Source organism: Myotis daubentonii, chromosome 17 (assembly GCF_963259705.1).
Source record: "Myotis daubentonii chromosome 17, mMyoDau2.1, whole genome shotgun sequence".
NCBI lineage: Eukaryota > Metazoa > Chordata > Mammalia > Chiroptera > Vespertilionidae > Myotis > Myotis daubentonii.
In genome coordinates this window covers 1,331,658-1,357,323 of record NC_081856.1, presented here as the reverse complement: position 1 = coordinate 1,357,323, position 25,666 = coordinate 1,331,658, and the positions used below count along the sequence as shown (strand labels likewise).

Sequence of the window (25,666 nt, the reverse complement as noted above, 5' to 3'; positions counted from 1 at the left end):
GCGGGCCCCGCACCTGCGAGGAGGCGCCGCTCCGCCCTCCGCGGCGTCGGGAGCGTCCCCTCGGCGTCGGGTCCGCGCGGGAGCGGAAGCTGCGTCCGACCCCCGGCGCCCAGCCTCGCCGGCCGTTCCGCCGTGGCTTCCGGGCACCGCGACCCCCGACCCCCGACCCTCGACCCCCGACCCCGCCGGGCGGCCCCGCCGGGGAGGCGGCGGCGGCGGGGCCCGCGCTCCATGCCCGTGTGGTGCTGTCGCTGCTCCCTGGCCGGGCATTTCAGGTGACTCCCCGCGGGGAGCGGGAGGACGCGGGTGGGGGCGGGCGGGGAGCCGGGCGGGCGGGCGGCGCCTCCCCGCGGCCTCCCTCTGCCCGCAGCCCCGCAGCCCGGGCCACGGTCACGCGCGCCACCCGCGGGCCGGCTGCCGGCGCCGCTCAGCTGCGAAGTTTCAGGGGAGGGTGGCGACCCGCCCCCTCAGGATGGTTTTATTTCCTCATAAAGCACCGAATAAACCCAGTTCCTGAGCGAGGGCGGCAGGAACTAAGTTTTCGGGGTGCGATCTGGCTCCGCGGCCCCGACGCTCTCGAGGCCGTGGGTCCTGAAGGCCGGGACTCGGGGGACAGGGCGGCCGACGCGGAGCGAGCGGGGCCCGCGTCTCCCCCGGGGTGCCCCCCGGGCCGGCGCCGCGCCTGCCGGACCGAAGCCCGGGATGGCCACGGGAAACGGTCCGGGGTCCCACCGCTGGACGGTGCGCACCAGTGGAGGTGCCGGAGCTCGGATGAAGAGGGCTACCACAGGGTTTTAAATCCGAAATCTCGTCCCCGGTGATGAATGAAAGCAAGAACCACAGCCATCCCCGAGACTGCCCCCGGCCGCCCCGGCGCAGCCCCGCAGGCTCCGGCGGACTCCCGGCAGCCCCGGTGCTTCCCTCCTGCCCCCGCCGGAGTGGGCGGGAGGCGCTTTACCGAGAGGAAGGGAACCAGCACAGACCGTCCCGAGGACCCCACCCCACCCGGGCAGCCGCTGAGCGAGGAGGACTCCGGGTGGGGATTGGGAGCCTTCCTGGCGGGTGGGGCAAGAATAGGCGTACAGTCGGAGCACTCAAAGCGTATTATTTACTATGTTATTTACCATATAAACAACTGCAAACCTATTTTTGCCCCACGCTGTGCTTAGGATGGCTGTATTTCTCAATTGATTACAAAGTCAGTGCAATCCTATCAAAATTCTAGCTCCCTTTTCCCCCCCAGAAAAGTATATGGAATTGCACAGAACTCAGCCAAAAATTGAGAGTCCAGAAGTAAATCCTTATGCTTATGGCCACTTGGTTTTCCATGGATCGTGAGTCAAAGGAGAAGAGTCTTCTACAAATGGTGCTAGGACAGATATCCACAAGCAAAATAATGAAGCTGGACTCCTACCTCACACCATATCCAGAAACTAACTCAAAATGAGTGAAAAACCTAAATGTAAGAACTAGAATTATAAAACTTGTAGAAGAGAGCATTGGAGTAAATTTTTGTGACTTTGGATTAAGTATTGGTTTCTCAAATATGACACCAAATGCATAGCAACAAAAGAAAAAATAAATTGGACTTGATCAAAATGTTAAACTTTTGTGATTAAAAAGACAACATGAAGTGAATAGGCAATACACAGAATGGAAGAAAATATCTGTAAATCATATATCTGAAAAGGGACTTATATAAAGGATTTTTAAAGCTCAACAATAAAAAGAGAACCCAATTTGAAAGTGGGCAAAGAATTTGACTTTCTCCAAAGAAGATGTATAAATGGCTAATAAGCACATGAAACGATGTTTAACATTAGTCCGTTTATTGCATGAGTATGTCAGAATCTAAAAATAGTTTCTAGGAAGGCAATTGGGAAAGAAGGTAGATTGGAAATCAGCATTAGGATCTTTCCATATTTCAGTATGTCTTTGAGAAAAAAATGTATAAACCTATTTTTTTTAATCAAAATGCACAATATAGGTACAGTAACTTTTCCTTAAAATATTAGTTGTGACTTTTGTTTTAAATATACTGCCTCTAATGTACTTTCTATTAATGAAAGAAAAGTAAAAAAAAGAAACTACCCACTCCTACAGGATCTCAGAAAATTAAAAATCTCCATATAACCTGTGTCGTTGGTCATCCTAAAGACAGCTTCTTATTTGGGACTTGTCTTATAGGCCTGGCCTATAAAGAGACATTGGCAGCTATTGAGGATTTCTGACATTCAAATTGGTGTAGGTTGACATGTAGCTAAAGCTACTGATTTGAAAGCATTAATCAGAAGGATTTTCTCCTTTTATGGAACTGGAATTTTTTTGGGTGCCTAAGTAAAATCTGAATAGAGAGAGATTTTAATAAAGGCTATATTAATTATGTATCTCTTGTTTTTGTTCCATGTTTGTTTTTAAAAAGAAACTATGGTGACACTGAAACCGAAGGAGAGATTTATAATTCCTTAGTTCAGTATTTTGGTGATAATTTGGGGCGAAAAGTGAAAGCGATGCCCTTAGTTGAAGAAACTTCTTTTCTTGAGGATTCATCAGTGACTTTGCCTGTGGTAGTAATAGGTAAGTTATTGCACTATATCTCTTAAAATTAGTTATGATCCTTACTACTTTTATACATTTACAGTTACGTAGTTACAAGTTCTTAGGATTTTATTGAAAAGTATTATTAGGTTTAATATCTTAAAACAACCAATAACCAAATCTTTGGAGAGAGTAAATGGTTTACCTGATTGAGGTCCTGTGTTAGAATGCAGCACAGCATCCATTCATTAAGGATTGATATTACTCTATTATTTTAAAACTAGTAAGAATCCGTGTGGGAGTAGCTCGCTGCTGCCAGCCTCAGCTGGCCACCCCGCCCACTACAGCTGGTAGCTCTCCGCCCCTGCCCCGCCCTCCTGTAGTTCTCCGCCGCTTGTAGATTGGTCGTGCTGTTACGGTGTCCTAGCTAATTTGCATATTCCTCTATTACATTAGATACTATCAGTTGTGGTGATTTTATGACAGTGTCCTGGTAATGAAGACAACCTATATTTTGTTTCAAAGTCAGTGGGAAAGGGAGAAAAGCCCTCTCCTCTGTCCAGCATGTGGGAAACTCGGGGGAGGAAGGAAGGAAGGAAGGAAGGGAGCGCTATAGTTCTATACAGATTCCCCTCTCGGGCAGAGGATAAAGGCGTTTCTGCACTGTTTCTCATCCAGCATTTTTTAAAAATTTGTTTTTGTTACTTTTTATTGATTAAGGTATTACAAATGTGTGGTTATCCCCCCATTGCCTCCCCACCCCCGCAATCCTGCCCTCACCCTCACCCTCTGTTGTCTGCATCCATTGGTTATGCTTATAGGCATGCATACAAGTCTCTTGGTTGATCTCTCCCCCTTACCCCACCTTTCCCTTACCTTCCCTCTGAGGTTTGAGCATCTTACCTTGTGTACCATTTTCCAACTTACATCCACCCTGCTTTCCATCCTTGATATCTTGGGAGTCAAGGAACCTTGGCTTCTTGTTCTAGCTTGGCTACAGGAGAGTCAGGAAAAGCCACCTTCCTCTGTACCTGCCCACCTCACTCCCCCCAAACAATCTATTTCTGTTTGGCCTCAGCTAGCCAATGAGTGTAGCTTAACCTAATGCATTACTCTTGGCAGTAGCACCACCAACCTGAGCCTAGATACTAGTAAAGAGCGAATTCCCTTAATGTATGTATGGGTTTTCTGTTGTATGGATGTTTCACAATTTGCTTATCCATTCACTAATTGAATGACATCTTGATTGCTTCCAATTTTTGACAATTATGAGTAAAGCTGCTATAAACATACAGATTTTTGCATGGCCATTAAGTTTTCAACTCATTTGGGTAAAAAACAAGGAATGTAATTGCTGGATCACCTGGTAAGACTGTGCTTAGTTTTTAAAAATTCATTAAAATTCATCACCAAAACCAAAGGTCACCTAAATTTTCTCCTATGTTATCTTCTAGAAGCTTTATTATTTTGCATCTTATGTTTACATCTGTGATCTGTTTTGAGAGCATTGAGGCCCCTCTACCAGCAGCCAGGGAAGGGAGGACCCGGCCAGCAGCCGGAAGGCCCCAATCGGCTCTGATCGCCAGCCAGGCCTAGGGACCCTACCTGTGCACGAATTTCCTGCACTGGGCCTCTAGTAAGGTTAATATAGCCAGATTTATATCTTTATGTGTGGATGTACACCTGTTCTTGTACCACTTATTGAAAAGACTTACCACCATTGGATTGCCTTTGCTTTCTTGTCAAAAATCAGTTGACTATCCTTGTGAAGATCTCTGGGTTCTCTATTGTGTTCCATTGATTTTGTCCTTTTATTTTTTTCCACACTGTGTTGTCGACGAGTTTTACAGTAAGAGTTGAAGTTGGATGGTTTCAGTCTTTACTTTGTTCAATATTGTGCTGGCTCTTCTGGATTTTCCACATTTACACTTCAACTTTAGAATCAGTTTGCCATATCCACGGAGTAACTTGCTGGGGATTTTGATTTGGATTCATTAAATCTGTAGTTCAAGTTGGGAAGAACTGACATCTTAACAAGATTAGTCTTACTGTTCACAAGCATGTACTATCTTCCATCTGTTTAGATATGCTTTAATTTCATCAGTTCTGTGGTTTTGCTCACATAGATCTTAAATGTGTTATTCTAAGTGAATACTTATATCCAAGTATTTTTCTTCTCTGTGCAAATATAAGCAGTGTTGTGCATTGCATTTCAAATTCCGCTTGTCATTGCTGATATATAGGAAAGTAGCTGCCTTCTTTTTGTATCTTGCAACCTTGCTGTAATTGCCTGTTAGTTCCAGGAGGTTTTTTCAATTCTTTGGGATTTTCTATATAGATAATCATGGCGTTGTGAACAAAGAGAGTTTTATTTCTTCCTCCCCAATCTGTATACCTTTTATTTCCTTTTCTTGTCCTCCCCGCCCCCCCCCCCCCCCCCTTAGCTGGTTAACCACACAGATGTCTGGGCTCTCACCCCAGCTCACTGAAGCTGGACCACTGGGGTCACGGCTTGGCCATCTGTATTTTTTATTGATTTCAGAGAGGAATGGAGAGGGAGAGAGAGATAGAAACATCAGTGATGAGAGAGAATCATTGATTGGCTGCATCCCGCATGCCCCACACTGGGGCTCGAGCCACAACCCCAGTATGTGCCCTGACTGGGAATCAACTGTGACCTCCTGGTTCCTAGGTCGACACTCAACCATGAGCCATGCCAGCTGGGCTGGCCATCTGTATTTTAACAAGCTACTCAAGGAAGGAGATGTGACCCAGGTTTAGGAATTGTTCCATTTCACTCTCTTGTGTTCTTGCTGGGCATGTCACAGGCCTTTTCCGTATCAGGAGCGTCCTGAAAGCTTCCAGAACACAGGGAACTTCTTTCTTTCCTCCTGATCCCCAAGGCACAGAGCAGTTATTCTGTGGGACTCGGCGGGTACTTGACTTGGGCCACAGAGTTTCCTTTTCTTGTCTTTACAGCATTATCTAGGACTTCCATCAAGATGTGTGTTGAGTAGGAATGGTATAAAGAGACATCCTTGTCCTGTTGTTGATCTTAGAGGGAAAGCACGTAATTTCTCACCACTGAGTATGGCGTTAGCTGTAGGCTTTTTGTAGATATTCCTTTTCAACTGGAGGAAATTCCCCTCTCTATAGTTTGCTGTGAGTTTTTTTTTATCATGAATAGGTGTTGGGTTTTGTCAAATGCTTTTTCTATAGCTGTTGATGTTATCATGACTTCTCTTCTTCAGTTTCATCTCTTTTTGATTCAAGGAAATAAGCTCTTTTCCTCAGGTCTTCATTCCCACCACTCGTCAGTTGTTAATCATTTGTATGAGGACAAAAGCTTTACTTTACTCTGTCTTTTGAGTTCTATGTCACGCTTAAAGGCTTCCCACTCCAGCATTATAAATAGAAGTATCACCCACTTTACTAATATTCTTATGATTTTACTTTTCATATTTACATCTTTGAGCTTATTTGGGACAAAATATTAGGTGAAGAATAGGTTTTTGTTTTTTTTTCCCCTATGGCTAGCAGCTGTCCCAGTGGGATTCAATTTTTGATGGATGTAGATAATAGAGAGGTAGCAAACCCAGACTAAGGGAACTATGGAAATGGAAATATTTCAAGGACAAATGCAGTTTGGTTTCAGTTAAAGCATATAAAAAAATATGGAAGGCAGCATTAGGTGATGGGACTAGAAGGATGGTTGAGACTAGAACGTAGAGAATACTGGGTAGTCAGCAACAGGCAGTTAAGGCCTTTAAAATGGAGGAAGCAACATGCTGAAGACCATGTGTTACCAAAATCACCTGAGTGTGGAATGGTTTTGGAGCAGGTGAACTTGAGGAGGAGAAGCAGGGGGAGACTTGCCTTCTGATTGAAAGTACGGGAGAAAAGCAAAGACCACCGAATGGATATAGATGACAAAATGGGTGTAGAACCAGAAGCTGAGTGGCTTAGGGTTTTGCGCGTGCCATATGTGGAGGAGGAGGAGAGGGCACCTAAATGAAGGGACCCATGGATTTGCTTTGAATGCATTTTGATTAAGTTGTTAGTGGGCCTGTCAGGTGGTGTAAAGCAGCAGCATATGGAAATGTGAAGTGTATTTTTGGGCAAGGGGTCAGCCTAGAGACCTAATTTTGGGAATCGGTAGCATAGAGAGTTGAAGCTTTGAGTAGAGGAGACTCCCCACAAAAACCAGGAGTGAAGGCGAAAGTCAGAGTGTTGCGACTCCTTGGCTTTCAGGGTTTAGAGAAGGCAGAATTGGTGAGGAAGAAGCCACGTGTGGAGGCGGAGGAAAGCCAAGGAAGAGGCGTGTGGTGTGTGGCATACCCTCTCCACCTTCTCTTTTTTTAAAAATAGGAAATGGACCCTCAGGGATCTGCCTTTCTTACATGTTATCAGGCTACCGACCATATTTATCATCAGAAGCAATACATCCAAATACAATCTTACAGAGTAAATTACAAGAGGCAAGACATCTTTCCCTTGTTGATCAGGTATTATTTCAATCCTTTTAATTTTTTTATACTGAAAGAAGATTAGTTCAGCTTATATAAGCATTGTGTTTAATTGAAAATCCTTTCTTCTAATAACACTTTCTATCATTTTAATCTTAGATTTGTAAATACATTCTGCTTGCTTTTATTTATTTTCCTGATTTGATAAGAACAGAATTTCCCAAATGATTTCCTGATAAAGTTTTAATAGGTGTTGTATGCTCAAATGAGTTTGGAAAGGGCTGCCTTTTATGACTGCAGTGTCACTGTAGACATACTAAGGCATATTAGCATGTTAAAGTCATCTTCAAGTTTTGCAGTAAAAGGATCAGATTAGATATGTTGAGACCCAACCTTTCCCATATTTGACCAAAGAATCTGTTAAGATCTCAAAGGACACCAGGGTTGTGCAGCCCACTCTCTGGGAAATGCTGGGTTAGAGTGATGGCCTTCACTTCTGTTATGATAGCAGTGGTTTGTGTTTTTCTTTTTTCAAACTCTATCTGCTCCCTCCCCCCCCCCCTTTTTTTTTAAATTCATTCAGGACTTAGAATACTTGTCCGAGGGCCTTGAGGGCCGATCATCCAATCCAGTTGCAGTACTGTTTGACACACTCCTTCATCCAGATGCTGACTTTGGGTATGACTATCCATCTGTTTTGCATTGGAAATTAGAACAACATCATTATATCCCTCACTTAGTTCTTGGTAAAGGCCCACCTGGTGGAGCTTGGCATGTGAGTATACAATTTTCTTAGTATTTCAGTATGAGCTATTATATAGATCTTATCAATAAGACAATTTTGATTCTTAAACATTATGATATAATGTTATATATATTAACTGAATTTTTATTTGGAGTTTTAATCCTATTTAATTTGATGTGGGTAATTACTAGAAGTTAAGCCAAATTTTATTACTTATAGACTTAGAATAAGCACTTTTTCTATATCCTGTATTATAAAAAGCTAATATGCAAATTGAACGGTCATTATGATGTGCACTGACCACCAGGGGGCAGACACTCAAGGCAGGAGCTGCCCCCTGGTGGTCAGTGCGCTCCCACAGGGGAAGCGCCACTGAGCTAGAAGCCGGGCTCACGACTGGCAAGCAAAGTAGTGGTGGCAGGAGCCTCTCCCGCCTCTGCAGCAGTCGGACATCCCTCGAGGGCTCCTGGACTCGAGAGGTCGCAGGCCGGCCTGAGTAACAGCCCCCCCCCCACCCCAGTGCATGAATTTCATGCACTGGACCTCTAGTCATTTTATAAGATTTATATAGAAAATATTTTGACATTTCATAGTCAAAGTACTTTTACTTATTTATTTTAGAATTTACAAAATTTCACACACTATTTCATAACCAATATCCATTATTCTTTATATCTTCAGGATCTTAAGTGAAAAATGTAAAAGAATAAACTTGTATTAGCTTGCTTGTGCTGCTATAACAAACTACCATAGACCAGGTGGCTTAAAAAACAGACACTATTTCTCACAGTTTGGAAGCTGCGATGACCAGGATCAAGGTGCCAGTGTACTCAGTTTCCTGGTTTGCAGACAGCTGCTTTCTTGCTGTGTCCTCACATGGTGGTGACAGCATGATGTGTCTTCCTCCTATAAAGCCATTAATCCTGACATGAGCCCCCCCTCCACTCCCCGTGATCTCATCTTAGGCCCAATGACCTCTGAAAGGCCCCACCTCCCCACCTGCAAATATCTTCACATTGGGTGCTAGAGCTTCCCATGGAATTTGGAGGTGGCACAGTTTAGTCCATAGCAGAAGCTTAGCCAGAGAACTGATAACATTAAAGGTCAGTGCATTTCATTAGGGGCAGCAACTAATAATTATGGTTTACTCTGTCCTTAGCAGCCAGTATAGTATCTAGTGTGTAGAGAATGCTCATTTGTTGTATAAATATTAAATAAATTTGCTATGTTATGAAGTACAGACTTCATGAAAATTTTAACATATCAAATTTTAAGTACAGACTTCAGTTGGATCCTCCTATATAATAAAAACCCAATATGCTAAGTATCTGGTCGTCTGTTCAACCAATCAAAGCATAATATGCTAATGATATGCTAAGGCTGCTCAACCACTCACTATGATGTGTACTGACCACCAGGGGGGCAGACAGTTGACCGGTCGACCAGTCGCTATAACGTGAACTGACCACCAGGGGGCAGACACTCTGACTGGTAGGTTAGCTTGCTGCTGAGGTCTGGCTGATCGGGACTGAGCGAGACAGGCCGGACACGCCCTGGAGCCTTCCCACAGTCCCTCCCCTGCTGGACAACCTCCCACATCCCTCCCCAGTCCTGATCGTGCACTGGTGGGGTCCCTTGGCCTGGCCTGCGCCTTCTCACAATCCGGGACCTCTCAGGGGATGTCAGAGAGCTGGTTTCGGCCTGATCATGCAGGCCAGTCCTGGGGACCCCACTGGTGCACGAATTCGTTCACTGGGTCTCTGGTATTCCTATATTAGTGTAATGTTATGTCTAAAAGTTGTTTACATTTAATTTATCAAGTGGGAGCCAGTTAAGGATGCTCATCCATGCCTTTGTGTCCAGGGAATTTTTGGGGGCTCAGCCATGCAAGCTAGCAGCTCCCATGTGATTGGCCTCTGACTGGTCCCTGCCTCCCAGAGCCAACAGTGGGGTTCACCATAATCCCATGTTAGGGTAAATGTGCATGGCCCACTGGTGCGGCATGGCCCAGGCTCTGGCACGCAGAAAACACTCATCAGGTGGAATATTCCAAGGGTCAGAGGATGTCTCTCAGGAGGCAACCAAGGGCCAGTTCTGAACAGATCTTCCTTAGTAATGTGCAGGGCTAATGCAGTCCGAGCCTGTTAATTCTTTTCTGCACCCTGGTGAGTTTTTTATTAAACAGTCACATAGCTTGCTTCTTCTGCCTAGAATAGTCTCCCTTTCTAACAGTGCGTCCCGTAAATTCTGCTTGTGTCCTTGAAGAAATAGCCTCTTTCTGTATGCTCCTACAGGGCTTCTGTCAGGTTTGCACCCCTTGATATACTGTCTCCATGACTGCAGGCGTCATGGCATACAGGTTGCATAGGGAAAAAAAGAAAAGCTGATTGGGAGAAAAATGAACAGATCAAGGGACTAGGTCTTGCAACCAACTGGAAGAACTGGTGCAGTGGGAATAAAGTGAAGTGATTGTTGACAGAAAGTAGAATACAGTGCTTTAGGTTTTTCAGTTCAAGATGAGATGATTATGTAGCTGCAGATAACTTCTGACATACAATAAATTCTTAACAGCTCCCCTTCTGATGGTCCTAGTTTTCCATCTTGGTTCTGATCCAAGTCCCAGGCCCAACCTGCCTCAAAGCAGTGGCAGCTTGCTGCATTCTCTCCCTTGGTGATGTGTCACAAATTAGCTTCATAAGGCCTAGCACTTAACAAGCGTCTGTAAATGTTGGCCATTGCCAATACAGGCTATAGACACGGGTGAGAGAGTTAAGGGGAAAAAAAGCTATAGTCTCAGAGAGTTAGTAAAAGAGGTCATTGAGGACACTGAGATGGGCCCGGGAGCTGGGAGGGCTCACTTCCCGAAAGGGGGCATCAGCATTAGCAGTGAGTTTGTTCTTAATCAGGCCACCACTGCTGCGTTTCCTCGTTCTAGAAAGAGATGCTGCTGTAGCCGAACCAGCTTAGACTTCATAATTACAATTGATGGGGGGAGGCCGTTGTGCTGCCCATTAAAAAAATTATTAATAATATTAAAATAAAAAGACCTCTAAAGTGTGGAAATTGCCAGGCTGGCATAGCTTAGTGGTTGAGTGTCAACCCATGAACCAGAAGTCACGGTCCAACTCCCAGTGGACACATGCCCAGGTTGCAGGTTCGATCCCCAGTAAGGGGGCATGTAGGAGGTAGCCAATCAAAGATTCTCTCATCATTGATGTTTCCATCTTCTGTCTCTCTCCCTCTCCCTTCCTCTCTCTGAAATTAATAAAAACATTTTAAAAAATAATAGTTGGAAATTAACTCTTTTCCTTTTGTTTAAAAGGTGAAAATATCCATTTGTTTCACTAAAATATCTACATCTGAATTATCATGTTGATTATAGGCCAAAACTATTAATATTGTGTAGGTACCAGCTAATATTGTAAATTTGTTCTGTAAATGTATAACTATATGAAAGAAGTATATAGATAGATACTACCAAATGATGAAAGTATTATTTGAAAGTTTATTGGAATAAACTTTGAGAGGTAATTTATATAACCATTTAGGACTCCTTTGAGTTCTAAAGTTTATAGATGGGTTTGGTTAAAAAAACACACACACAAAAACCCCATGTTACCTAAACGTGTTTTTTGATTGCACATTTTTTATCCAAATAGAATATGGAAGGCTCCATGTTGACAATCAGCTTTGGAAATTGGATGGAGCTCCCTGGACTTAAATTTAAAGACTGGGTAACTAGCAAACGAAGGTAAAGATCAAACTATTACCATTCTTTGGTTGCAATGGGAAGAGTGTCGGCAAATTTCAGGGCACCTGTGACCTGTCTTAGATGAATCATACAGATGTCTGTGTCTCTCGTCAGAAGTCTCTGTAGCAGGGATTCTGAGCTGTTCCCCTCCCTGGAGGTCAGGAGGGGCTTGTCTATAGGCTGGGTTCCGACTGCTCTGCTGAGCATGGGTTTATCCTATCCTGTTAAACCACGGTTTCCTTTCTCATCTTCCCACATATCCTTTCCACACTCAGTCACTTATTTTATGAGTGGATATATAAATTCATGTACACAGTTCATGTGTACATACCTAAAGTGTTTGACGTTCAAACTAGAGGAGTGCATATGATTAATCGTTTAGAGTGATGGAATAAACTAGAATCGATGGTGTGATTGGCTACTTAGATATAGAGGTAAATTTTTAGTAGGAAATATTAACTGAGTAACTGAGAAGAAATCTCAACTTGGAAGAATACAAGTGTATTTTGGGGGAAAGAACCTAAAATTTAAAAAGAAAAATTGAAAAGCCCTATTGTTTTCAAGGATAGTAATATTAAATAGGAATTACTAATGCAGAGAATCTATATAGTTTGATTGCTCACAAAAACATTTCATTCCTGTAAATGAAAGCAGGAAGTTACTGAACTTTTGTTAGAACAGGGCTGTACCATTTGAATGCTTGACTTCCTGCTTCATAGAATCCATGTTAATCCACAGAAATTATCCTCCTTTTGACAAGATGTAAGGAGAGCAAATTTAGACCAGCATGTGTAATTGAAATTAAACTTATCAGATATTCCTTTTGGGTTTTTAAAAAAGAATTGTATATGGATTTGACATGTAAAGTTGCAAAATCAGGCAAGTTGTACAAGTTCCTGATTTTCATAGGTCAGTAAATAAAACTGCTCAACATTCTTCGCTTTGTGATGTGGGTAAGAAAGGAGCTTTATGACTCTATACCAGAGTGCTTGTCCTGAAGTGGGGATTATTGAGTACAGAATTACTATCACCTTTAGTTCCTGCCTTTGCATCGTGTTAAAAGAAGGAAGACTCTTAAATCTCTAGAGATTGTCTCTCTAGATTGACTTTCTAACTTCTGATGTAACCCTGGTCACACAAATTAGCTGCCAATTTCCTGGCTTGTAAAATGGAGATAATAGTAACTACTACTACATAGGGTTTCTGTAAATATCAAAGGTTAATACACTTTAAATCTTAAATATTATAATCATTAAACTTTAAGAAGAAAACTTTCTATTAACTTTTTCCAAAAACAAGTTATAATGAATTATGTGAAGTGATTTGGTTCGTTTTTCCTGCTATTTATCTCTAATTGGGGCACAGTTTTTAGGGGTGCTAATTCCCATTGCTTTAGATTTCAAGTGGAAAATGAAAGATGTACTAATGTACTTTTTCATTAAAATATTTTATTTATATATCTTTCTGAGTAAAAAACCACAGAAATGTCCTATTATTTACTTAGATGTAAGCTAATTTTATTTATAGAAGACTGATCTTATTTTTGGTCATTAGGAAAATAGAAAGCACCTTACTAAAAATTGTGTCAGAGTGGTATATATTATCTTTAACAAGTATATCTATGTATTACAGTTAGACCTGTACTATCTCAACAATTGTAATTAAATAAGTTAGTCTGTACTTACAGCAGTGACTTTCAACCCTTTTTATCTCATGACACACATAAACTAATTACCAAAATTCTATGGCACACCAAAAATATGTTTTGCTGATCTGAAAAAAGGGTATAATTTTGATTCATTCACATCAACTGGCTATTGTGGTGTTGGGTGCTGTCATTTTTTTATTTATTTTTATTTACTTATTTTTTTAAATATATTTTATTGATTTTTCACAGAGAGGAAGGGAGAGACATAGAGAGAGTTAGAAACATCGATGAGAGAGAAACATCCATCAGCTGCCTCTTGCACATCCCCTACCGGGGATGTGCCTGCAACCCAGGTACATGCCCTTGACCAGAATCGAACCCGGGACCTCTCAGTCCGCAGGCTGACGCTCTATCCCCTGAGCCAAACCGGTTTTGGCCTTTTATTTTATTTTATTTTATTTTATTTTATTTTATTTTATTTATTTTATTTTATTTATTTTTTTATTTTATTTTATTTATTTTATTTTATTTTATTTTATTTTATTATTTTATTTTATTTTATTTTATTTTATTTTTTATTTGACAAGCTAAGGTAAGAGGTTAGTGCCCTGATCAAATAGTCAGGAACTGCATATTTTAAAAATTTGGGGGTCACACCAGTTGAAAATTGCTGACTTAGAACAAAGACTAAATAGTAGAGCTATAAACTGAATTTAGATTACAATTGTAACACAGACTGTAAAGGAGTCTAGTGATCACATATCCACATTTTAGGCAGCTAATCTGAAAAGATACAATGGAGGAGCAGGATGCATTACCTAGTCTCTACCCTCAGGAGGCTTCCTCTTTTTAACTAAAAGCTTGCTTTCTTTGTAAGGGGTTAGGGCAGCCGTGGGCAAACTACGGCCCGCCGGATCCGGCCCGTTTGAATTGAATAAAACTAAAAAAAAAAAAAGACCGTACCCTTTTATGTAATGATGTTTACTTTGAATTTATATTAGTTCACACAAACACTCCATCCATGCTTTTGTTCCGGCCTCCGGTCCAGTTTAAGAACCCATTGTGGCCCTCGAGTCAAAAAGTTTGCCCACCCCTGGGTTAGGGTCCTGTGTAGCTGAAACAGTCACAGCTTCCTGATGAAAACGTAACCACAGAACCAGAGTCCTGTTCTCATAGGATGTTCTCCTTCTCCTTCTCCAGGAACCCGAAAGGGGATCGCGTGATGCCAGAGGAAGTAGCTCGCTACTATAAACACTATGTGAAAGTCATGGGTCTTCAGAAGAACTTCAGAGAGAACACTTACATTACCTCTGTGTCCAGACTCTACAGAGACCGGGAGGAGGACGGCGGTCAGGATGCAGCTATCCCGGCGCAGCGTCCGCAGATGGAGAAGCCCAAGTTTATCAAGAGGAACTGGGAGATCCGGGGCTATCAGCGCGTAGCAGATGGCTCCCATGTTCCCTTCGGCCTCTTTGCCGAGAATGTAGTTCTGGCAACGGGAACGTTGGACTCTCCTGCCCGTCTGGAGGTTGAAGGGGAAGATTTTCCTTTTGTGTTTCATTCACTGCCTGAATTTGGAGCGGCTGTAAGCAAGGGAAAGTTGCGTGGCCAAGTGGACCCAGTGTTAATTGTAGGCTCTGGGCTCACTGCAGCTGATGCAGTGCTGTGTGCTTACAACAACAACATCCCTGTGATTCATGTATTTCGCAGACGAGTAACTGATCCAAGTTTAATTTTCAAGCAGCTTCCTAAAAAGCTGTATCCGGAATACCATAAGGTCTATCACATGATGTGTACGCAGTCATATTCTGCAGACTCGGATCTTTTATCTGATTACACCAGCTTTCCTGAGCACCATGTGCTTTCCTTTAAGTCGGACATGAAGTGCATCCTTCAGAGTGTCTCTGGATTGAAGAAAATATTTAAACTTTCTGCAGCAGTGGTGCTGATAGGTTCTCATCCCAATCTGTCTTTTCTGAAAGAGCACGGCTGTTACCTGGGCCATGACTCAGGCCACCCGATCACTTGTAAGGGTAATCCTGTGGCCATAGATGCATACACCTACGAGTGTGTTCAAGAAGCCCACCTTTTTGCATTGGGTCCTTTAGTTGGAGATAATTTTGTTCGATTTTTAAAGGGAGGGGCACTGGGTGTTACACACTGTTTAGCAACAAGACAGAAGAAAAAGCACTTATTTGTTGAAAGAGGAGGAGGAGATGGGGTAGCTTGAAGCAGGTTTACAAGTAATTTATATGAATAGTTCACCATTAAAGATTTTTAACTTTTTGCCGTGTACTGGCTTGAATTTCTGGCTTGAATTCACTGGAGAGTCTGAGGCAATAGTAACTATTTTTTAAAGTTACAAGAACTTGGTGTAACTTTATTTCATGGCACACATAAACTAATTACTAAAATTCTGTAGCACACCAAAAAATGGATTTTTTGCTGATCTGACAAAAACATAGGTAGATATATTTTTTAATATCTTTTTAAAAAATTGATTTCAGAGAGGAAGGGAGCAGGAGAGATAGAAACATCAATGATGAGAATCGACCAGCTGTCTCCTTCATGCCTCACACCAGGGATTGAGCCCACAACCTGGGCATGTGTCCTGAATGGGAATTGAACTGTGACCTCCTGGTTCATAGGTCCACACTCAACCACTGAGCCATGCCAGCAGGGGAGAAATAAGTATAATTTTGATTTATAAAACCAAATAGTAATTACCTATGTTTTTTGCTCTAGTGGCTTTTTTTTTGAGAAATGGAGGAGGGGAGAGAGAGAAACAGACAGGCGGCCTCCTGCATGCGCCCTGACCAAGGATCAAACCTGCAACCTTCTGGTGCACTGGACACACTAAACAACTGAGCAGCACTGGCCACGGCTCCACAGTGGCTTTAAAAATCAGGCACCTATACTTGCATGTAAGGATTTCTGGTACCAAGAATTAACCAATCAGACTCAACCTTATTATGCAACATGACTGATAAGATGCAACTCTATTATCTGACCTATATATTTATGGTTCAAGACAGGACATTCACACTGAACAGCTACTGTGTTGACTGTTAACATTTTTTAAATTTGACAGTCTAAAGGAAAAGAGGCCAGTGCCCCTGACTAAATAGGTAATGCATATTTTAAAAATTCTGACAGCACACTGGTTGAAAAATCACTGCTGTAATGTACCAGAGGTGCCACTGTCAGACAGACATGCCAATTTGTTATACATTAAGCTCTCACTTAACTAAAACACTCTTTTCTTCCACGAAGTACTTTTTGTGATCATTTTTGGTTATGATTGATTCCAAAACATAGCCTGAATCTATAAAACCAAACTGCCATTAGGCTAGAAATTGTCCTCACTGTATATTGGGTCATCTTGCTACTCAGAGGTGGTCCAAAGCCCAGCCTCAGCTCTGTCTGTAGCTTGTTAGAAGCGTAGACGCTTGGACCCCACCACAGACTTAGTGCATCAGAAACTGCGTCTCAGCGATACCCTCAAGGAATGTGTTTGCTTGTTAAAGGTTGAGACACAGAGTCTAAAACAACATGGGGTATGAAGTAGGGTGGGGATAGGCGGCATTTACAACTCAGGTTTTCTTTACTTTGAAATTAACAATTGTATAGATCTAATTTATTATCAAATATGCTGATCTTTTAAAAATATTTTTATTATTGAAAACTTGACATACTTCACATTCTTAGCTGCTAATACTTTAAACAGTTCAATAATGTTGGCATACACTTAGACATCCAGGAATTTGCCAAGATATTTTTTGGAGATTTCTCTACTTAATATAATAATTTGCAATTCAGTAAATTTTGAATGAAACTTATTCCTGTGTGAACGCTGGCTTAATTTCTGTTTAAGTTCTAATATTGTTATACCATTTGGGTACTGCCATAATTATTAAAGACTAAAGTTGAAAATAAGGTTAAAACTTGTCTTCCATTCCCAAGATCACTTTGAAATTTGTTTACAGATGACAAATTTCTAAGGTTACTTACTGAACTGAATGCTTTATCTTCACTTATTTATGTATTTAGATGTGCTTAATGTCTGTATTCCCATACAAATCCCCAGAATTTTAGTGTTAGACGAAAAAGGCCTCTGACATTCTCCATAGCAAACAATTTCTCAGTCTTTCTCTAGTCTTTCTCTCTTTTTTGGTAGATGTGTTTACTGAATACCTAATTCTGTTTTTTCTTAATAGTAGAAAATGGACTAAAGTGTTAGTATTTTTCTGTCCATCTTTTTGCAATGTTGTATGCTCACAGGATCATAATTCACCTTAAAATCTATTTAGAACATACTTGCCTCTACAATTAGCTGTTTCAGATAAACTGGTGAATTCTTATACTTTTGATAACTATCATGTCTGATTTAAGTTTAATGATTTTAGAAATGGTGAGATGCAGCTTTAGTTCATTATAATGGTAACTTTTCATATGAAAGTTACCTCTACTGGAAAGTGTGCACTATCCTGAGAACACTGGGTTGAGCACTCTTGCTGGCCTGTTCTTTTGAGCACTGAATGAATTGGATGTTTTTCTTAATGTCACCGCTAAATTGAAATGACTTAGTTATAAAGATGGTTTCTAGGCAAGGCTAAGAACTGTTAACATCCCCTTGACTCAAAAGTTTGCTCTTACCCATCTTCCATGAAGAACCAGCAATGGCACAAATTAATTTCTGGGTTGTTTTCCAGGCTGTGCTCTAACACCTGCGATGGGAGGCTTGTGAGGTGTCAGAACGGATGTGACCCAGGAAGCTTTCAGTGAGCATCAAGACCCTGTTCTGCTTCCTGGGACATGCGCACTGACCCTCAGATGGATGGAAGGACTGTACCGTAATTCTAGTGTGTGGCTAAGTTCTTACATTACAAAACTTGAAAGCAAAGACATCCATTTTTTTTTTCTTACCATGTCCCTTTAAAGTAGAAAGAAGACAGTCTTAACATTTGTACTTAACAAAAACTAGGTCTCAAAGCAGAGGGACACCCAGTTCGGTAAGACCACAAACGGGTCTCTCCCTCCTGTGAGATTAATCCACGAGCCTGAGGCAGTCTCCAGTCTCCCGGACTAGACTATGTGGTGACATCCTCACCTGCGGTCATCTCTCCGGCGTCGGCTCAGGAGCGACTCCTGCATAATGGAAAAGAAAACCATCGTTCCGATATACCCACGGCCTTCCAGTCTGTGCAGTGGGGAACAGTAAGGTGCAGGACACTGGACTTGCTACGCTATTGTTTTGTAGGAAAGTATTGAAAGATAATAGGCACAGAAATTTGAATAGGCATCAAAATCCCTGGGAAGACCTAAGAAGTGAGTGTTGTAGATTTTTGTCTGAGGAACCAGTAGCTGGGACAGGGTTCCGTGGAAGGGAGTCGTTGTGTTCCTTACCCTTTTTATCTTTTTAGAATTATGAACTGTGACTACAAACTCAATAATAAATAAAAACTAAATTGAAAAATGGAAAAAATTCCTGTAAGAGGTGAGATACTCATCTCTTACCATTTGTACTTTACAAAAACTGACTTAACGCAGAGGGACACCCAGCTCAGTAAACAAACCAGACTCCTTGTCACACAAGAGAAATGGAGTTTTGTGCATTTTATTTAACAAATTCAGGTCGCAGAGCATTTGTAACTTAAACCCCTGAATCCAGAGGAAACAGGGAGTATGTGGGCAGGAAATGTTTTCCCATGGCTTCTTTATAACAACCTCAGTTATCTATCTTCTCCTTTTTACGTTAGGATTGTATCTGCAAAGAGAAATGGGTTAAATAATATTTAGATAAATGATGACATTTCTTTCACTTTTAAAGGGTTTTCAAAATATAATCACACGTTACCAAACAGAATGAGAATGCCAGTTTTATCCTTAGCATCATATATTAAGCACTGACATTTTTGCTTTCATTGATCACTTTGATGTTGCTTTCATTAATGTTTGGTAAATAAAGCATCAGCAACAAAAAATAATCTATAAAAGTATTTAAATAATTAACAGAAACAACAGTTTAAAAATAAATGTGTTTATACTTCTTCTAGCATAGCTTCAAACAGTTCCTCCCCACCCCCAATTAAAATATACTATTTGCACAAAAGAGCAATAGTGAGCCTAAAGTAAAATTACTTCACAGCATTTTCTACCCTAGTAATTAGGGGGAGCTGGGCAGCAGGCTGGCTTCTTTGACTACTTATGAGAAATGAACACTGTCACCATGTTGATGAATGACTCAGACTGTCAATAATGAAATTTAAAAAATCAGCTGTAAAACAGACTCAAAAATAGATTACTTTCTTCATTTACCTTTAAATAAGTTTGGGAAAATGTTATTCTCCACTAACAAGTATCTACATACAATATAGTATTTTATGAGTATTTGAAAGTGAATTATAAGGTTTGTTGGGCCTGTAAGATGCTGAATATATGTTAAATCAGAATTAAATTATAATCGTCCCTTATAACTCTGCTAAATCTCTCACAAGAACCTACTTTGAAATTCTAATCCAGCCTCTTGTTTTTATACTTGTGCCAATTAAAATTCAACTAATGGTCTGGTATTTTACTTATCTTGATTCAAAACCTATTTATTCATAACTCTACCCAGTTGAGAATCTCACAAATTTACAAGCCCAGCTCAGGAGCCTTCTGTGACCTGAGTGCTCCCCCCCCCACCACATATTTTAAATATCCAGGGGTACAGTACGACTGAGTGAACCCCAAACTTCGAAGCTATATCCAGTAACCAAACTAAGGTGCTCATGTCGTAAAAAGAAATACATGTTAAAAACAAAACATTCTTTAGGTGAAGCCTCTATTTCTAAGGACAGAAGGAAAATACTTAATCTATATGAACAAAACTGAATTTTATATAGATCTCTCTAAGATTCATGAGAAAGTTTAAATTCAACCTACCTAAAGAGATCGTCAGCAAGGGACTCTTCTTTTGCATGCTGATTTTGCACCTGTGAAAATGAACATACTTTGAAACATTTCTCCATGATGCATGTACAGTAACGAGTCGCTATGCTGGGTGGCCAGTCTTGGATTTCCACCTCCAGGAGGGCACCCAATGCCAAGTGCTGGCTCTAACCGCTCCCCGCCAACAGACCTTTTCTGTTTGCTGCTGCAAAGTCCTCTAATTAACCTCCACAGCCAGTCTCAAAAGGCAACCACGATGTACACTGCTAGCCTGCTGGGCTTTGAAAGCTTTTCCCCCAGCACAATCCTTGTACAGTGGGGCCTTGACTTACGAGTGTCCCGACTAAGGAGTTTTTCGAGATACGAGCCGTCTCTCGGCCGATTTTTTGCTTTGAGTTGCGAGCTAAAATTCGGGTTACGAGCCAGCTTCTGATACCCCACCGCTAGTTAGCACAGCGAACGTCACAGTAACGCCACAACATCAGCCCAGCGTCACGTGTCTCACTCGTTCACTTTATGATTTGACAGACGAGTAATTTGAGTTACGAGCTCCGTCACAGAACTAATTAAATTCGTAAGTCAAGGCCCCACTGTACTCAATTGAACTTCAGTGTTTTGAAGTCATACCACTGATGAAGGGACTGAGTGGCAATGCTCCCCTCACCTTCACCCACAGCACCTATCCAGGTAAGTGGCTCCCTTCCTCACTGTCCCAAATCAGGGCTCAGGAGCTGCTGCTGAGTTACCTCACCCACAAAGCAATTTTAAACTCAGACTCATCAAACTAAAGCACCTTGCAGAGTTAGGACCTGAGAAACCCTGTGCTGAGGGCACTTCCCAAGGTCCAACCCTACTGGATGCCGACCAAAACCTTGCAGTGACTTCTGCCAACCAAAGAAACCAGACTCCACACAGTGATGCCTGCTTTCGCCGCTCTTATTCAACATAGCACTGGAACTCCTAGCCACAGAGAACAGACAACAAGGAGAAAAGACATCCAAATTGGAAAGGAAGAACTCTCATTATTCACAGATGACATGATACTGTACACAGAAATCCCTAAAGACTCCACCAAAAAACTGCTAGATTTAATAAATGAATTTGGCAATGTAGCAGGATACAAAATCAACAACCAAACATCAATGGCTTTTTATACACCAACTAGAGGCCCAGTGCATGAAATTCAATCACTGGGTGGTGGTGGGGGAGGAGTCCCTCAGCCCGGCCTGTGCCCTCTTGCAGTCTGGGACCCCTTGCTCCTTACCGCCCGCCTGCTCGCTGCTCCTTAGCACTGCTGCAGAGGCAGGAGAGGCTCCCGCCACGGTCGCTGTGCTCACCAGCTGTGAGCCTGGCTTCTGGCTGAGTGGTGCTCCCCCTGTAGGAGCGCACTGACCACCAGGGGACAGCGTCTGTCTTTTGGTGGTCAGTGCACATCATAGTGACCAGTCGTTCTGCTGTTTGGTCGATTTGCATATTAGTGTTTTGTTATATAGGATAATGAATTCTCAGAAAGAGAAACTAAACAAACAATCCCATTTACCATTGCAACCAAAAAATTAAGATACTTAGGAATAAGCTCAACCAAGGAGGTAAAAGACTTGTACTCGGAAAACTACAGGACATTGAAAAAAGAGATAGAAGATGATATAAACAAGTGAAAGAATATATTGTGTTCATGGACTGGTAGAATCAACATCATTAAAATGTCTATACTACACAAGGCAATCTATAGATTCACTGCAATCCCTATTAAAATACCAACAGCATATTTCACAGATCTAGAACAAATACTCCAAAAATTTATATGGAACCCAAAAGACCCCGAATAGCCACAGCAATCTTGAGAAAGAAGAACGAAGTTGGAGGAATCACAATACCAAATTTCAAGTTATACTACAAAGCCACCATATTCAAAACAGCCTGGTAATGACACAAGAACAGTATATAGATCAATGGAACAGAACAAAGACCCCAGAAATCAACCCAAGCCATTATGCTCAATTAATATTTGACAAAGGAGGCAAGAGCAATGGAGTTAAGACAGTCTTGGTGTTGGGAAAATTAGACAGATAATGCAAAAAAAATGAAACTAGACCACCAACTTTACACCATACACAAGAATAAACTCAAAATCGATAAAAGACTTTAATGTAAGTTGGGGAACCATAAACATCCTAGAAGAATCCATAGGCAGCAAAATAGCAGACATCTCTCATAGCAATATGTTTGCAGATACATCCCCTAGGGTAAAGGAAACTAAGGAGAAAATAATCAAATGGGACGACATCAAAATAAAAAGCTTCTACACAGAAAAAGAAACCATCAGCAAAATAAAAAAGGAGCCCACTGTATGGGAGAACATATCTGGCAATGATACACCTGATAAAGGGTTAATATCCAAAATATATAAGGAACTCATACAACTTAACAAAAGGAAGACCAACAATCCAATTAAAAAATGGGCAAAGGACCTAAATAGACACTTCTCTAAAGTGGACATACAGACAGCCAAGGGACATATGTAAACATGCTCAAAGTCACTGATCATCAGAGAGATGCAAATTAAAATGACAATGAGGTATCACCTCACACCTGTCAGAATGGCTACCATCAACAAATCAATAAATGAGAAGTACTGGTGAGGATGTGGAGAAAAGGGAACCCTAGTACACTGCTGGTGGGAATGTAGACTGGTGCAGCCACTATGGAAAACAGTATGGAGTTTCCTCAAAAAATTAAAAATGGAATTCCCATTTGACCCAATGATCCCACTTCTATGAATATATCCTAAGAGACCCCAAACACCAATCAGAAAGAATGTATGCACCCCTGTGTTCATAGCAGTACAATTTACAGTAGCTAAGATCTGGAAACTGCCCAAGTGCCCATCAGTAGATGAGTGGATAAAAAAGCTGTGGTACATTTACACCATGGAATACTATGCAGCAGTAAAAAGGAGGATCTCTTACCCTTTGAGACAGCATGGAGAGACCTGGAGAGTATTATGCTAAGTAAAATAAGCCAGTCAGAGAAAGACAAGTATCAACTGATCTCACTCATATGTGGAATATAATTAACAAAATAAACTGATGAACTGCATGAATCCAGAGACATGGAAGCCTGGAACAGAGTATGGAATCTCAGAGGGAAGGTGGGGGAGGTGGGTGATCAGGAGGTAATCAACCAAAGAACTTGTATGCATATACGCATAACCTATGGACACAGACAATAGGGAGCTTAAGGCCTGGGGTGGGGGGTGAGGGCAAACTGGAGTGGGTAAATGGGGGAGAAAGGAGGGCATATGTAATACTTTCAACAATAAATGTTAAAAAAAATAAAATAAAGTACTATAGTAAAGGAAAATCAGCTTTATTTTATATACTTTAGTACAACCACTAAATAAAATAGTATTAAGAAATAGAAATCTTCGTAGTACTGATATTTTTTAAGGGTTTGGGAAAAATACATCTCACAATCTTTCCATATTCAAATCAGGTTGAATAGAGTTCAAAGAATTATTATGTTTAGTGCACAGTGACAATATACTAAATTCAAGAAAACCTCAGGAGCTGACTCCCAATCAGGGTAACTGCCACGGGCGGCAGCAGAAGCAGAGGGAGAAGGGCTGGGAGAACCAGGGGTGGGGGATGTAGCTGAGCAGTGGACAGCCCAGGGAGCTGAGACAGATAGAGCTGCAGCCACGTAGAGGAAGAAAGTCACCTCGAGTATCTTAGACCCCAAATCCTCCCCAGGGCACCCAAAATTGCTTGAGCAAAAAGAGGAGAGATACGGTGGAACAAATCTAGAACACAAGGTCTCCCTCTCCCAATTCTAACGAAATAAACAAAAAATAGGAAAAAGTCAGGCGCTGCACCATCCTTCTCCCAGTCAGGGGAGCAGGGTCCACGCCTGGGCTTCACAAGGTGGCCACACAGAGAACCAGAGGCTGAGGGGACAGACCCCTGACACTAACCACTCCATTCAAAGGTGCTACAGACTGACCGGACCTGAGGCTTCTCACTGATGCCCTACATTCGGGAAAGAGAGGACTGCGGTGGGCTGTGGGAGGGATGGGAGAAGGAGGGGAGTCAGTGGGACCGACACTGACCAACATCCCGGACATGTCAGCAAACACGGAAGAGCCAGGAAATTCTCCTCTGGGACAGGACGCACTGTGCTGGCACCCACTTCATTCCAACCCCAGGACCAGTGCCCAGGCTCCAGCTGAGCCCTCCCTCTCCTCGACTCCAGGTCTTCAGGCTACAGGACTAGATGGGTCTCCCCTGGGTCTCTGCCAAGCACCTGCCATGGGGACGGACATGTGGACCCACCAGATCATCCTGTTCTCTAGGAGCAAGCTAAGGCGTGGGGGTAACTTCAACTACATTCAACTTCTGGCTCACAAACTGGCTTTAGAATGTAATCCCTACGTAAGATGGCCCAGGACACTTCACACAGCAAAGAGCGTATCTGGACAGGTCACTTTAAACAGCTGCTGACAAATGAAAACAGCAACGCCACTCCACATACTAGAGGGGAAAGGGAGACAGAACAGAACCTGCCAAAGAAGATGAAGAACCTAATCTGCAAAAAACAACAACTTAAGATTAAAAAATACACAAATTAACAAGGAAGTAAAAGCAATAAGAAAGTTAAATGATAAGAAAACACACTAAAAGGAAACGAATGCTATGCCAACAAACCGAGAACTACAATAACACCATTTCAGAATTAAATAAATTAGAAATAGCTAAGACTGACTGTTCCACTGTTACAGATACTTTACATGTGGAACCTTATTTAGTCCTCACACACAGTCTATGAAGCAGAGGTACTATAAAACGGAGGCCGCCATAAGTTAAGCAATTTGCCCAAGGTCACAAGGTCACAGAGCTGGCAAGAAACAGAAGAGACACCACTGAAATCTGAATTTCTGATAGAGTGAAAGAGCTTAAAAACCACAATGAATGCAAAAGAAAGGAATGTGGAGGGTCAAGGTGAGCTATAAAAGGTAGTTGAATGTACAGAACCCAGAAAATACAAAAATGTTTTGAAAGATGTAACAGAAGCCTGGCCGGCATGGTGCAGCGCTGAGCGCCAACCTATGAACCAGGAGGTCATGGTTCAATTTTTGGTCAAGGGCACATGCCTGGGTTTTGGGCTTGATCCCCAGAGTGGAACATGCAGGAGGCAGCCAATCAATGATTCTTTCATCACTGATGTTTCTATGTCTCTCTTCCTTCCTCTCTGAAATCAATAAAAAAAGAATTAGAAAGATATAACAGAAAATTTTCTTGAAATAAAACAGACTGCATTTGCAGATCAAAGTGCAGTGCTGAATCCCAGGGAAATAAATGGATGAACAGCACTGTAACTCAGGCATTTTCCTGAACAACCAACCTCAGGTCACTTAAGTTTGCTCTTAAGAATTTACTCTTGCAACAGCATGGAGGGACTTGGAGAGCATTGTGCTAAGTGAAATAAGCCAGTCAGAGAAAGACAAATACCACATGATCTCACTCATATGTGGAACCTAATGAACAAAATAAACTGACGAACAAAATAGAAACAGAGGCGAAGATCCA

The 25,666-nt window shown here is 41.8% G+C and overlaps 2 protein-coding genes across 9 annotated transcripts in view; one reads left to right on the top strand and one right to left on the bottom strand.

Moving 5' to 3' along the window:
• Nucleotides 1-37: 37 nt before the first annotated feature.
• OSGIN2 (oxidative stress induced growth inhibitor family member 2) lies at nucleotides 38-15,434 on the top strand. Its single transcript, XM_059672960.1, has 6 exons — nucleotides 38-275; nucleotides 2,423-2,577; nucleotides 6,907-7,043; nucleotides 7,588-7,779; nucleotides 11,409-11,500; nucleotides 14,349-15,434. Exons 1-6 carry the CDS (start codon nucleotides 232-234, stop codon nucleotides 15,376-15,378), a joined length of 1,650 nt encoding a protein of 549 aa, XP_059528943.1. The 5' UTR covers nucleotides 38-231; the 3' UTR covers nucleotides 15,379-15,434.
• A 3,315-nt stretch (nucleotides 15,435-18,749) lies between these two features.
• The window catches only part of NBN (nibrin), a 44,571-nt gene continuing 37,654 nt past the window's right edge, over nucleotides 18,750-25,666 (bottom strand). For 5 of the 8 annotated variants that reach the window (XM_059672953.1, XM_059672951.1, XM_059672957.1 and 2 more), the window contains one exon: nucleotides 21,327-21,494. In XM_059672953.1, coding sequence (XP_059528936.1) covers nucleotides 21,342-21,494 — 153 coding nt within the window. In that variant the 3' untranslated portion in view covers nucleotides 21,327-21,341. Of the gene's footprint in view, nucleotides 18,916-20,075; nucleotides 20,126-21,326; nucleotides 21,495-25,666 lie in introns of those variants that run through there. The other 3 variants (XM_059672954.1, XM_059672955.1, XM_059672952.1) reach the window with 1 other exon arrangement.